Source organism: Acomys russatus, chromosome 11 (assembly GCF_903995435.1).
Source record: "Acomys russatus chromosome 11, mAcoRus1.1, whole genome shotgun sequence".
In the NCBI taxonomy this organism is placed as follows: domain Eukaryota; kingdom Metazoa; phylum Chordata; class Mammalia; order Rodentia; family Muridae; genus Acomys; species Acomys russatus.
The window spans coordinates 39050621-39064858 of NC_067147.1; the positions used below are offsets into that span (position 1 = coordinate 39050621).

Genomic DNA, 14238 nt, shown 5'->3' on the forward strand with positions numbered 1-14238 from the left:
TTTTCTCCATGAGCTCCGGCCCCCCCCCCCCCCCGCCTATGCCCGCCCACAATCCCTGTGGATAACCATGAACACACAGGCCACAATACAAGACAGACGCCATGAACCCCATGGGAACCTACACCCAACACCACCAAGGCACCATGCATCAGATATTTCTCCAACAAACACGTGAGCACACGCCCTTCCCAGTATCATATGGGGCCAATGCCTACAACACGTGACACACACAGCCTGGACCCACAACACCAAGCATATGCACACAATGGATACATGACGAACGGACACACGTGCCTGCACATAAGCACACACACACAGGATGGGAGCATGCCTCTGAGGCCACATCTGGACCCCATTAGACAATCCCCTGGCCTCACTGTGGAGCGGAGCCACTTGCCCCAGGCCAGAGAAGAGGAAAGAGAGAGCTAGTCCCGAGAGACCTGGCTCCTTACCTCCTCTCGGGGGGCGCAGAAGTCTGGCACAGGAATACGGTGGTAGGTCAGGGCAAGGCAGGCCCCCTGGTGTTGACTGAAGACCTCCTGTGTGGTCAGGCACTTCTGGAACCTGGGGGTGGTAGGGCTCTTGGTGCCGGGGGCTGGAGCACTCAGGTGGGCCTTCATCTGGGCCTCCAAGGTCTGGACAAGAGCAAGACAGAGGGCGGAGGCCACTGAGACAGGCCTGAGGGGCAGGGGCCTATTGGAGCCACGGGTCAGAGCCAAGAGTCCCAACCTCAGGTCAGAACCACCCCAGAGGCAGAAAACAGTAGTATGGGGACCTGGGGACAGAGGAACAGAAGGCCTAGAACAATGGTCCCCCTCCTAAGCCTCAGCTCCTTCAACCACGTAACTGGAGTGTGGAGCCCTCTGGCACTCTCCCTTGGCACCTTTTTTTTCCCTGAGTGGCTTCAGTGCAGACTTTGCGAAAAGACAGCAACCTCACCTCCAGCTGCTCCGGGGCCAGGGTTGGTCCGGGTGGCCACAGGCTGTGCATGTGACCGTCACACTCCAGTACCAGCTCCTCCCTCAGGTTTATCCAGACCACCTGCCGTAGCTTCCTCTTGGCATCAGACAGGTAGGCCAGAATGCTGCCTAAGGCCTGAGGGATGAGGGACCATCAGGGCCAGGGCTAGCCTTTCCCCTGCACCCCGCCCCCATGCTTGGAGCTGGGCCTGGGAGCGGGCACCTTGGCACTGGGCTGGGCGGTACCATAGATAGGCATGCGCGGTACACGCCGGAAGTTGGCTACGTCCATCTCTCTGATGGTGCTGAGTGCATCCGGGGAAATAAGATCATCTGCTTCCTGTAGGAGGACACCAAGCCCAAAGGCCATTGTCACCAACCACATCCAGCCTCAGTGGGAAAGTGGGGTGGGGGGGTGGGGGTGGGGAAGGAACGGTTGTCATACTGGATGCAGGGCATACATGGCTGGACACCTGCAGCCTAATTGGTGTCCTGGCAAGGATGTGGTGGTGCCTGCCCTCTAGAGAGGCACCAGATCGATGTCCAACAGTCCAGTCTGACTGTGCCAAAGCTCTGGGCTTTGAGACTAAGGAAAAGGTACTAGGACAGCAGCCAGGTCACAGTGCCTGAACATGGCACATTATGCTCCCACGAGAAGCCTGCCAGCCTCCTGGCTGCCTTCCCCAGCCCTACAGGAGATCCAGAACTCCGTGAGCCAGAGACCAGCCAACCCAGCCCACTCCAAGGACGCACAGCCACTCACCAGGGAGCCCTTGGCGATGAGGTCCCCAGGGACCATGGGCCCCACAGCATTCAAGGACATCACTGGCAGACGGTACAGCTCAGGGTGGGTACACAGCCATCGACTGAAACTGAGGGCAAAGGCCAGGGGGTACTGCGCCCAAGGCCAAGAGAGATGGGGCATTGAGGGGTGTGGGGCCACCCTGAGCCCTCCCTGACTAGCCACAGAAAGGGAATCCCAAAAGATATCACTGTGGTCCAGGGGGAGAACAAATAGATGAGCAAAGATCAGGATGTTCGCTGCCCAGACCCTGATACAAAGCCTAGGCCTGGGTTGAGAGGGGAAATGGGGTGGGGGCTCACCTGGACCCCCTCTTGCCCCTCCCAACCTTCCTCATGGACCAACACACTACGTCACTTCATTCCCCGGCCCCCAGGGTCCCTGTTGAAGAAGTGAGAGGACTGCTGCCTCACCTGCTCATGCAAATAGTAGTTAAATAGGATCAGATAGAAGTACAGCTCCAGGCTCCACAGCGCCCTCTGTTGGACACCACTTTCCTGAGGACGGGGAGGGGAATGGAGAAAGGGGGTGTTAAATGTGGGGCTGCCCCCTAGCTGGGTCTAGAAGAGCAGAAAACTCCAGAACTGGCACTCTCCACTCTGCCAGGCTGGAAGTCCTTTCACGTGTCTATCCCATTTGCCGTGATTTGTCTGCAGCACGGAACTCTGTGGTGACCACCCTGGGCACGGGTGGCTCTGGTGTAGATGCTGCCCCTCCAGGCTGGTTCCCATAGGGACAGGAAGCAGGGGTGAGGAGTGGGCAACAGGATGACTACTCGACACGGCATGTTCTATTTCCCCTGAGCTGAGGCCAGCATGCGCACACGCGCACGTGCGCGTGCACACACACACACACACACAAACCCTTTTTGTTTGTTTGTTTTGTTTTGTTTCTTTTCTTTCTTTCTTTCTTTCTTTCTTTTTTTTTTTTTTAAGACAGGGTTTCTCTGCGTAGCCTTGGTTGTCCTGGACTTGCTTGTAGACCAGGCTGGCCTCAAACTCACAGAGATCCGCCTGCCTCTGCCTCCCGAGTGCTGGGATTAAAGGCGTGTGCCACCACACCTGGCTTGTTTTGTTATTTATCTAGACAGGGTTTCTCTGTGTAGCCTTGGCTGTCCTGGTCTCACTTTGTAGACCAGGCCGGGCTCAGGCTCATGGAGATCCTCCTGCCTCTACCTCCCAAGTGCTGGGATCACAGCTGTTCGCCTCCATCACCCAGCTCCTTTCTCTTTGAGGGAGGCCTTCCTTTAAAAACCAGGAAACATATACATGTGAGTACGCGTATACACACACACAAACACACACACACAAACACACACACACACACAAACATGGGGAGAGGTATTCCAGGGGACAATAGATAGCAAACGATAGGACTCCCCTCTCCTAACCCCAGCCTGCCTCCTCCAGGCAGTGGGGTGTAAGAGAGAGTCCCAGCCCTTAGCCCTCAAGTGTCAGTTCTCCAGCCAGGTCAGCAACCTAGAAGGCAAATGAGATCTGAGTCGAATTGCCTGAAAGAAGGCTCAGGGCCTACAGTAAAGCTGGGTGCCGCCGCACCCCCTTTGGAAATCTGTACCTCCAGGGGCCTCACGGGTTTTTCTGTAGAAAACTGGAGAGTAAGTATGCTAGGTGTGTGGCTGGATGGGGGTCAGTCTCAGGCCCACCCTACTCTACGTTGCCATGGCAGCACAATAGCTCTGCCATGCAGTTGACATGTGTGAGTCAACCACAAGACTATGCCAGTGAAACAAAGATGCAGCGAGAGCCCTGGGCCCTGAGCCAAGCTCTGATGGCCCCTGACCCCTGGTCTAGACTAAGGGATAACGCTGGGCTTTGATGACTACGCTGCAGACGCAAGAGGCGAATCCAGATAACACTCGATGAAGTGGCTCCAGACAAAATTACAGGATGGGGGGGTCCTAAAGCAGCTCATGTGTCAACAGCTGGGGCCTGTCTGGTGACAGCAGCAGGTGACATTCAGCCCTTTGCTAAGTGTTCCATGCCTCTTTCCTTACCTGACCCTCAGCAGCTTTACCGGCTACTGAATCCTCACTTGCCCCCACGTGGCAAATAGGGCAAATGAAGGCACACAGTCGGTGCTCACGTCCCTATCCTTTTAAGTGACAACCCCAGGACTGTGACCAAGCAACAGGGTCAGGAGACCCCAATTCTGACTCACCAGGCCCACACAGGTTGACATGGGTCATAAGTCTAAGTGACAGGGCCATTAAAAGAAATCTTCTCAATGACAAAACCCAGGAATTCACACTAAAACCAAACGCATGGGCAGCTGCAGAGAGAACCGCCCACAGTTGAAGAGAGGCCCATAGGCTCGGGCAGCTCCCGGCGTGAGGTACTGTCACTTTTCCTGTTTCTGATTTCTAAGTTTTCCCATCATGAAAAGGTTGTAAGGCTTTAGATTCTTTCCATATGCTGTACACAAACATTGTCACCCCTTCTCTTCCCCGGAGCTCAGGACAAGAGCTGTGAGCCAGGCCCACACTACCCCCCTGGAGCTATGCAATGGACAAAGCCTGTTCCTTCCATAGGGGCTCCACAAGGCTCCTTTGCAGAAACAGTTTCTATATGGACCTTGAAAGCACCCCCGCCCCCCCCGGCCGCCGCCGCCCAGAAACCCCTGAATTAAAGACTGGGTCCTGGAGTGACACTGTTGGAAGGTGACAGGTTCCTTAAGAGGCGGGAGCTCTTAAGGCCACTGGAGATGTGCTCTAAAAGGGAACTTCAGGATACTGGCTGCCTCTTCCTAGCTTTTTGTTCTCCGGCCATGACGCGAGACGCGCTGTCCCAAACCTCATGCCCACGATAATGTTCTGGCCAGAAGAACAGTGCTAAAGAGCCGCAGGCACTTGCTTGCTTGCTCAGGGAGCTCTCCTCTCCTCCCTCCCTCCCTTCGTCTCTCTCACTATCCCTTCTCACTCTCTGCTGACCATGCAGCCCAGGCCACACAGTCCTCCTGCCTCAGCAGCAGCATGGGTTCATAAGGCTGCACATCCTCGGCCTAGCCTTTCCTTTTTACAAGCCGAGGGCCGCAGCCCGACGCTTTCATGATCCTGATGTGAAAGTGACTTAACGTGATGATCTGGGAAACATCTAAGTCCAGAGGTCTCAGCAGGCCCCTTCTGTCCCGTCCTGTTTATTCTGCAGCCAAGGGGCCTGCTCAGAAAAAACAAACTTCCCTCTTCCTCATCCTTTCCACTGATCCAGCTGCCCACCCCACCCCCTCCAGAAACTACTGTACTGGCGGAGAAGCAATTGGGCTGGGAAAAAAAGCCAGTGTCCGGCAGAGTCCAGCATGCTCCTGGCCTCCTCACCTGCTCTGGGGTCCCTGGCCTGAAGCCTCCTAGCTTCCTCTGGTTCTTTAGGACCTCTTCCCTCAGGTCGTGCAATTCTGCACAGGCAGCGACAGCTCGATCCACCTAGGACCAGATCAGGAGGGACAGGGAATGAGAGAGACAGAGAAGACTGTCAGAGAGACTGAAGGGGTGTGGGGGAGGAAGAGACCCACCCACACACCAATGAAAGGAGTGACCATCCCCTCCTGACACCCCTCCACACTGACCCCCCGACCCCGAGCCCCGATCCCCCCCATTCTCCCAACCCTTACCCCCACTTCCCCCAGCCCCCCTACCCCCATCCCTCTAGCCCCTGGCTCAGCCCCTCACTCACCTCCTCTATTATCTTTTTCCCCTGGGGCACCTTGCCGATGAAGCCATGGATCACCTGAAACTGCTCCATGGGCAGGGTTTTGGTCAGCAAGGAGCCAGCCCTGACAAGGTTGAGAGTCAGGCATGTATGATCAGGGACCACCGCGCAGCGCTCTGCCACCCATCAGCCCCTGGGAGACATTACACTGCAGGTTCCTTCTGCATTCTACTTGGGGAATGAAGACCCAGAAGGGTCCAGTGCCTCTCTCCAGGGCATCAAGCACATGGGTGGCAAATAATAAGGCAACGATGCCCAGTCTTCTGGATACGGCCCCATCATCCCAGGGGCAGCTTCACCCTTGCCTCTTCCTGTCCTTCCAACCCCTTTGGCTGCCGGGACTTTGGCTACTCACTCTGGTTGGGAGGTGGTTCTACTGTAGTGGAACAGCACAAGGGTACCCAGAACCATGCCCAGGTTGGTCCTCCCAACACCCGACTGACAGCTGAACAGGAGGGCAGGGGGAAGACCTTGGTTATCTCGAAGCCGCAGAAGGCTGGGGGTCTCCTGTAGGAGGGAACATGAGAGACTATCAGGCAATAGCGTCATGGGAACCAAAACCCTGAAGCTGAGGCTGAGGCCCTCTGTCAAGCTCATGACATCTGTAGCAAGCTGAGGTCAGACAAGAAGCACAGCCTCTGATGTCAAGGGTACAGCCAGATCTGATCCGTCTGCTCCCAGGGCCTCAGGTCCTGCCCCTGCCCAGCCTCAGGGGAAAATTCAGACAACAGGCCAGGAACCGCACTGGGTCTGGAGTAGCAGCTATTCAGAGGGTCCCAGGCCCTACACTGACCTGACCCTTCCCCATAGAACACAAATTAAGGCACTATCCAGAAATGGGTGGGAACAGAAAGCCCCACCCCACCGCTGTGCCCAGGAAATATCAGCAAACAAGTCTGTGGGGCAAGAATCTCAAGCTTGACTGAAGAAGGGAGGAAGGAAATGTCTAGAGAGGAGGAAAGGTCTCCAACATCACACAGTGAGTGTGCAGCTGAGCCGTGGCTAGAGCCAGGTCCTCCAGACACTCATGATGAACTCTGGCATTAAAGGATTGCAGCATGTGTGTTCAGTTGCACATGCGCACACACAGACACACACGGCAGAAGCATGCTCTTGTACACACATAAGGACACAGACGCCACCCCCCACACCCCAACATACTGAACCCCATATACAGCATGGATTGTACCTTCCACAGATGATGGCTAAAAGTCACACCCACCCTGAGCATCTCCATGGAGACCAACTAGTGGCACCTGTTCCTCCCAGCCACTCCCAGGACTCCCCCTAGGTCCCACTTACCCGGAGGACACTGACAAAAGCATCAAACTGGGCTTCCAGGGGGGCCCCTCGCTCTGGCAGGGGGAGGCGGTGGTATCTGCCAAGTGAAGAGGGCAGCCCATGAGCCAGGCAATGACCCTGAGTCGCGGCTAAAGCCCTCCTTCCCAAAGCACAGGCCTGATGTACAGACGGGGAAACTGAGGTAGCAGCTGGAGAGCCAGAGAGGACATCAGCTCCAGGTACCTGTAGGTGGGCTGCAGGAACAGCGGCCGCTTAAACACCTCCTCGGTCACGTGCACATCATCCTCACCTCGGATGGCCACGGTGTGCGGCTCCCCACGCAGGTCACCTGTGTTGTGGTACACGTGATACGCATTCTCTCTCAGCCGGGCAAAGTCATGGATCTAGGGCAAGACGCAGGAGTCAGAGGCGTTAAGACCTGACGTCCCCTAGGTCTCCCCAGTTGCCCCCAACAAGCTCTGATGACCAGATCACACAGAGTTCTACACGTAGATTTATTTTCCTCTAAGAGGGGTCAGGCCCGAAGACAGCCAGGCCTGCCTGCACGTGACAACTGTGACTTCTATGGAGGTTGACCAGGGGAGGGCTCTGCCCACTGAGCATCAGAAATGCGCTAAGCCAACCGAATGCCAGGGCACGATGAGGACCCACCAGCTAAAGCAGTAGTGAGGAGGGGGTCACAGGTTGGTCCCCAGGAAAACCTGGGCCCCCCTTCTCATGCCTCTATCTCTAAAGCACTGTGACCCCCACATTCCACTCATACACATCTGTGGACTGTCAGCTGTCTCGGAGCCCCCACCAAGCCTCTGAACCGTGAGAGAGAAGAGGAGGTCTCAGAATCTCAGAGACAGGCTCTCAGCAAATCCGACTCGTCAGGGCCCCACGTGACGAATGAGGAGCCGAACTTCATCATGGGCCTCCTACCCTAGATCATTTCTTATCCCTTCCTAAACCAGGACTGGGCAGTGAAGGAGACACAGGGTGGGAGAGGGACAGAAATAGGCCAGCTGGGAACAAGAGGTCAACTTTGCAGCCAACCACTCACCCAAACAGGGCACGAAAACTCCATGGAGACTGTGGGTCAGTGAAGGCTGAGTGGCTCCCACCCCAGAATGGCTTTTTAGAGGCATGTCTGGAGAGCTGGACCACAGGATGGAGAGGCCAGCTAGGGAGAAGTGTTCTCATCACATAACCACTCACAGGCCTCACCTCTTTTTTTTTTTTTTTTAAAGATTTGTTTATTTATTATGTATACAGTGCACATCAGATCACATTATAGATGGTTGTGTGCCACCATGTGGTTGCTGGGAATTGAACTCAGGACCTTTGGAAGAGCAGTCAGTGCTCTTAACCTCTGAGCCCTCTCTCCAGCCCCACCCTCACCTCTTTCCGGATAGCCAGCTCCAGACTCTCAACCTTGACCCCTGGTCCAGAGCCCCTGAGGTTCTCGTGAAGGCTCTCTTTGTCTCGAGGTGTGTAGGACACAAAGTCCTCTTCAGCACGCAAGAACAGCACAGGCTCCTCCCGCACGCAGAAGATGATGCACTCCTGGCAAAAAGAAGCCATCGCCCCTGTCCCACACAGAAACCCACCCCCTGTCCAACTTCTATGCCTTTGCCCAGACAGTTCCTCCTTCATCCAGGGTGGAGGGGCAGACCAGTCCTTACAGCAGGAATCCTAAAGAAACTGATGTTCCCTCTAATTGCCACCTGCCCCCAGCTCCCCCTCAATCAGCAGGAATCACCTTCTGTGTTGCATTTTAACATGTTAACATATCAGTAGGTCTGTTTTTTCTCTCTGGGTAAACTATACATCACCCAGGCAGAATCATTCTGGTCATTTCCACAGGCCCACAATACCCAGCACAGAGTTCTGGGAAAACCAGTTGCCTGATAAAGACCAGCTGAAGAAAGACTGAGCTAGACCATCATGTGGCCATCTTTGAAGTTGGAAAGCTCTCTTGTCACCTCTCATTTCCTTTGAGGCTCTCAAGAGTGGGGTATACAAGAGGCTTCTGACCTTGGGCACCCACACACACCCACACACACACAACAGGACAAAGCAATAAACACTCTTCAGTTTCTGCCCCAAAGTTCGAGACACAGCCCAGGCCACACTCCCCTCTCCAGCCCACTCTAGGAGACTCAGAAGTCACCTCTTACCATGGAGGGCCAGCCTGGAATATAGCAAGCTCACCTTGTGCCCATCTTTCTGGAGTTTCTGCAGGAGCCTCCTGAACCCCAAGAGGCTGGGCTGCCCCATGCCAAACACAGGGAGGTCACCCCGCACCTGCCGGAAGTTGGGAGCCCCACAGCTCCCCAAGGTGCCCAGTATGTCCATCTTCTCAGTGACATCACGCACCAGGAAATAGCGGCCCTGACAGAGAGAACCACAGCAGACCAATCAGGGACCCGAGGGTTTCTCCTCAGGCAAAACTATGTCCTGGGCTCTAGGGAACAGGGATACAGGAACTGGTATGGGGCTGGAGACACGGTCCTGCCCTCAAGGTGCCTGCAGGTTCATGGGAAGACATTTGTGATGGCAGTGCTGTTTGGTACAAAAAAGCCAGAGAAGGCTTCATGTGGAAGGTGGCCTTAGGGCCAGCCAGGCCTTGAAATGAGCAGATATTGGAACTTTGGCCAGAGCTGGCTCCAAAAGGGGCTCCCCTGGGAGACAACAAGACACCTTAAACTCTCATCAAGGCTCTTGGAAAGGGGGGTCACGTCTGGGTTAGGACAGAAGATAATGAAGACAGCTCCTCACTGGAGCCCTTCCAGTTCCAAGGACGCCAGATTTGGGTGAGATGGCCCACAGTGACCACCAAGAAACAAAACAAACAAACAAACAGAATACTGGCTGGTCAAGCGTTTGTTCCTGGGCAAACCAGAGCCCTGGGTCATCTCCCATGATCCCTGCCTGACAGAGAAGGAGTGAGACCTGTACTCCCAAAGAAATCCAGAAGCCCCCACAGTGATTATCACAGAGCCAGCAGCGGCTAGTCATTCCTACAATGCTCCCCAAATTGACCATGGGACAACAGTACCAAACACCACAGGTTCTAAAACAGCACGGGACTGTTGAATTTTTACCTCCCCCCCCCGCAAGACACATGGAGGAGAGGGGGTAGGGAACAAAAAAAAAAAAGAAGCTAAGACCAATAAGTTTTAAACCTCTAAAATGAGAGTTTAAAACAACGCTTCTCAACCAACCTGCGGGCAGCAACCCTGTTAGCAAACCTATGTTTCCAAAAAATATTTACATTATGATTCATAACAGTAGCAAAATTATACATATGAAGTAACTTTACGGTTGGGAGTGACCACATGAGGAACTACATCAAAGGGTCGCAGCATCGGGAGGTGGGGGGGGGGGGTGTTTGAGAACTGCTGCTCTAGAAGATGGAGAATGTTAGACAGGGATGGGGAGCAGGAGTCAGAGTCCGGGGCCAGGACCTCAAAGGGGAGAGGGGAGAGTGGGCTGCATGGGTGTTAAGAAGAACTGAGGGGCTGGGGCATGGCTCAGCAGAACCATCAGAGAGGGGCTAGGGATGTGACTCAGTAGGAGAACGTTGGCCTAAGCATATAAAAAAAGTCCCTGAGTTCCAAAGAAGAACACAGAGGGGTGGGGTAGGGGGGAGAAGAGAGAGAAGGTGGAAGTGGAGAGGAGGCAGAGAAGGGGTAAGGAGGGGGAGGTGGGGTGGGCGGGCAGGGCTGGCCTCACCTGCACTAGGTAGTGCTCAGGGGTGGCATCTGAGAGCCTGCCCATCCTGTAATGGGCCTTGAGCAGCTCATCATGGATCTGGAACTCCTCCTTGCAATTGTACCTGCCAGAGGCACAGTGAAAACTGAGTCAGATGACCTTTGTTGGTCCCTTAGGCTGTCACCGGAACCCAAACAGAACTCTGGGCCACCCACGCAGCTGCCCCCTTCATCCTCCTACACAGAACATCCGGAGCTCTACACTTCTCAGCCTCCCTTGCAGCTAGCTGAGGCCCTGTGACAAAGCGCTGAGGAATGAGACCGTGAGGGAGTAAGGTAGGGCAAATTCTGGACCACTCCCAAAGGGAGTGCCTTCTAGTCTTTTGCTTTTTGTTTGTTTGTTTTGCCTTTTTCAAGACAGGGTTTCTCTGTGTAACCCTGGCTAAACCTGGACTTGCTTTGTAGATCTGGCTAGGCTCAACTCGTGGAGATCCACCTGGCTCCGCCTCCCTGAGTGCTGGGGTAACAGGTGTGCATCACCACGCCTGACTTGTCTTTTGCTTTTTTTTTCCTCCCTGGCAGAAATAGAATAGGCGTTCTGAAAGACAGAGGCAATGCAGACCAGGAATTGTAGCAAGACCCTGGGGGAGCCTGGATGGTCATGAGCTGCAACACCAGCGTGGACACGCAAACAAGAGGTATCCGTCTTGATACCAGCATTCTGTGTGGGCAGTACTTTATTACGGTGGTCTAACTGAAACCCTGATTCGGACATCTCCATTGTACCCCTTAGGCTGTGATGGGAACAGTCTCCCCACTTCCACTCCCAGAGTCCAGTGCAGTTCAGCCTACAATAGCTGAAGGGCAAATCCCTACCCAGGCTGTTTACAGGTCTTCCGATTCCTCAGACCCCATTATATATTATCTGCAATAGGCTTGACCACACACCAGCTGTTTAAACAAGCCTGTGGTGATCTGTGTAGACAGACAGTCAGCCAGGTAAAGGCACAATCCCTGAAGGAGGATGTCTGGCACAAAGCTACATTGTCATTGCGCCAGTGCACAAGACCCGCCTGGGGGCTCCGTACAAAATAGCTGCCAGCAGGAACGTAGGGGGCAAAGTGGGTGGGGTGGAGGAAGGATGCACAAGCAAGGGACCTGGCTCTTGCTCTGCCTCTACACATCACGGTGGCCCACCCTCTGCCTCCTTGAAACCCATTTTCCTGTCTAACTCAGTGTTCACATCTATCTGCCGTGATGAGGACTCTGCAAACCTTTCCTACAAAGGGCTGAAAGCAAACACCTTCAACTCTGTGAGCCGGGCAGGCTCTGTTACAGCCTGGCGATTCTGCCTCCGAAGCACTAGGGATCAGCAGGTGATGGACAAGAGGATGGGTCTAATGGGGGACCAATAAAACTTTATTTACATCAGCAAGTGGTGGGTCAGATTTGGCCTGCAGGATGCAGTAAGTTGGTGCCTTGAATGGGTGATCTTTAAGGTCCCTCCCCTCCACCTCCAACACTCTGCAACCCAAGGAAGGCTGCCTTGCAGCCCATTCCTGCTCCGCATTTTCAGGTGGCTAGTAACTGGGCCATATAACCCAGCTGCCATCTCTGTTTATGCTGATGAGGAAACTGAGGCCCAGAGAAGGAACAAGGAGCCAGAGCCAGGCCCCAGACCTGTGCTTTCCCAAGGCTCCCTTCAACGCTCAAACTGACTTCCTTCCTCCATCCCTTACTCCGTTTGTTTAGTTGGTTGACTTTGGTTTTAGATTTTTTCCCCCCATGCTTTATGTATGAGTGCTCAGCCTGCCTGTACACCTGCAGGCCAGAAGAGGGCATCAGATCACATTATAGATGGTTGTGAGCCACCATGTGGTTGCTGAGAATTGAACTCAGGACCTCTGGAAGAGCAGTCAGTGCTCTTAACCTCTGAGCCACTCCAGCCCCTTGGTTTTGTTGTTGTGTTTTTGTTTTTGTGTTGTTGTTGTTGTTGTTTTGAGACAGGTTCTTACTATGTAGCCCTGGCTATCCTAGAATTAACCATGTTTGACCATCTGGCCTCAAACTTACTACCTCCCAAGTGCTGGGATTAAAAGCGTGTGCCACTATGCTACCCAGTGACGCAAATTGACTTTTCACTGTCTGTCAAGTCAGTTTTGCATGACGTTTCTTTTCTGTCTTCACCCCAAGCACAGTAACTTGTGGTGACTGCTGCTATCCTGCCAAGCCCTGGGGCAAGGAGCTTGATCGCTCCCTCCACCCGCAAGCTTCTTCACAGTAAGGCCGGGTTCCCAGGTCTCTGCCCGTTGTTTCCCAGGTCTCCGCCCGTTTCCCAGGTCTCTGCCCGTTTCCCAGGTCTCCGCCCGTTTCCCAGGTCTCTGCCCGTTTCCCAGGTCTCCTCTGCCCGTTAACTGCTGTGTGGAACATAATCTTCGAGCACCGTGTCCTCCTTCCTGCATTCCACAGAGGCCCAGAGATGAAGAAGCACATGGACAGGAACCATGAGAAGAACGAGGCTCCAGCTCCCCAGCAGACAGACAGACCCACGGTCCCCGCCCCCTCCTCCCGTCTCCACGCTCAGAAGTGCCCACTCCTTCATCCACACAGATGCCCATCCTTCCTGACCCTCCTGGATGCTTCTGTGTCCAGGTGGCTGAAAGCATGCCAACAAGAGCAAACCCCTGCCTCCTCACTCAGTGTTCCTGAAAGCCCCGACCGGAGCACAGAAGAGGGGTTCCTAGCTTTCCAGCCCAAGGTGCTGAAAAACACCCACTACAGTGGGGGCATCACGATGCACACCTTTAATCCCCAGCACTCGGGAGGCAGATGCGGGTGGGTCTCTGTGAGTTCGAAGCCAGCCTGGTCTACAAAATGAGTCCAGGACAGCCAAGGCTACACAGAGAAGCCCTGTCTCGAAACAAACAAACAAAATAAAGGGGGAAAAAAGGATGTTTCTTTGGCCATTCTTCTTTCTCCAGGTACTGTGCATATGGATAAGCCACAGGGCTCTACTACCAGGCTGCTGTGTGACTCCAGAAATACTGCTTAACCTTTCTGGGTAAGGCTTGGTGTTTTTATCTACAAAACTGGAAGCAGTTTGTGAGCATTACGTGCACGCAGGTTCCCCGCAAAGCTGTGTCTTCCAGGAACATGATCACATGGCTCCTGATACTCACGTGATCACAACAGGGGCCACCTTGTTGGGGATGATGGACTTGGCCTTGCTGTTGTGCAAGCCTGTGGTGTGGAAGGACTGCACACTGAGTGAAGGCCTGCCGTCCATGGAGCTGCTGTCCTGCAGGCCCTCAAAGGAGGTGCCAGCTGAGACCGTCTGCTGGGCTGCGCTTGCTGTTGTACCCATAGCCTGCCAGTAGCCTCAGGACCCCAGACCTGCAGGTGAGAGGGCACACAGTTCAGAGAGTCAGAGGGGGAAAAAAGAAAATCAAAGCAGGCCACTCCTGCCTGGCCACTCAGGAAGAAGCAATTCCCACCATGGCTGTAGACACAGAACTCTCGGGACACCTGCTTTTATGCCTGGCTCTGCTGACACTTTGGGAGAGTTCTAAACAGAGAAACTTAAGGGCCAGCTCCAACTGCTTAAAGGGGCTTCTCTCAGGGCCTCATGGGACCATCTGTGTCCCCTGTGTGCTCTAAGGAAGAAATGGAAGCAGGCTGAAGCCAAGCAGAGGAGGGAGCCAGGGACCTGGGAAAGCAAGCCAGGACCCCAGACAGTGGAGGGAAGAGCAGGCTGT

The 14238-nt window shown here is 54.4% G+C and overlaps 1 protein-coding gene across 1 annotated transcript in view; it reads right to left on the reverse strand.

The window, feature by feature from the left end:
• The window catches only part of Pald1 (phosphatase domain containing paladin 1), a 33455-nt gene extending 19557 nt beyond the window's left edge, over positions 1-13898 (reverse strand). Inside the window, exons 1-14 of the mRNA XM_051153113.1 lie at positions 13663-13898; positions 10506-10608; positions 8982-9161; positions 8169-8333; positions 7008-7168; positions 6786-6861; positions 5839-5990; positions 5448-5547; positions 5093-5197; positions 2175-2258; positions 1723-1854; positions 1183-1299; positions 940-1095; positions 453-635 (exon numbers count right to left, since the gene is read on the reverse strand). Coding sequence (XP_051009070.1) covers positions 453-635; positions 940-1095; positions 1183-1299; positions 1723-1854; positions 2175-2258; positions 5093-5197; positions 5448-5547; positions 5839-5990; positions 6786-6861; positions 7008-7168; positions 8169-8333; positions 8982-9161; positions 10506-10608; positions 13663-13847 — 1899 coding nt within the window. The 5' untranslated portion in view covers positions 13848-13898. The remainder of the gene's footprint in view (positions 1-452; positions 636-939; positions 1096-1182; positions 1300-1722; positions 1855-2174; positions 2259-5092; positions 5198-5447; positions 5548-5838; positions 5991-6785; positions 6862-7007; positions 7169-8168; positions 8334-8981; positions 9162-10505; positions 10609-13662) is intronic.
• Between the last annotated feature and the right edge of the window lie 340 nt (positions 13899-14238).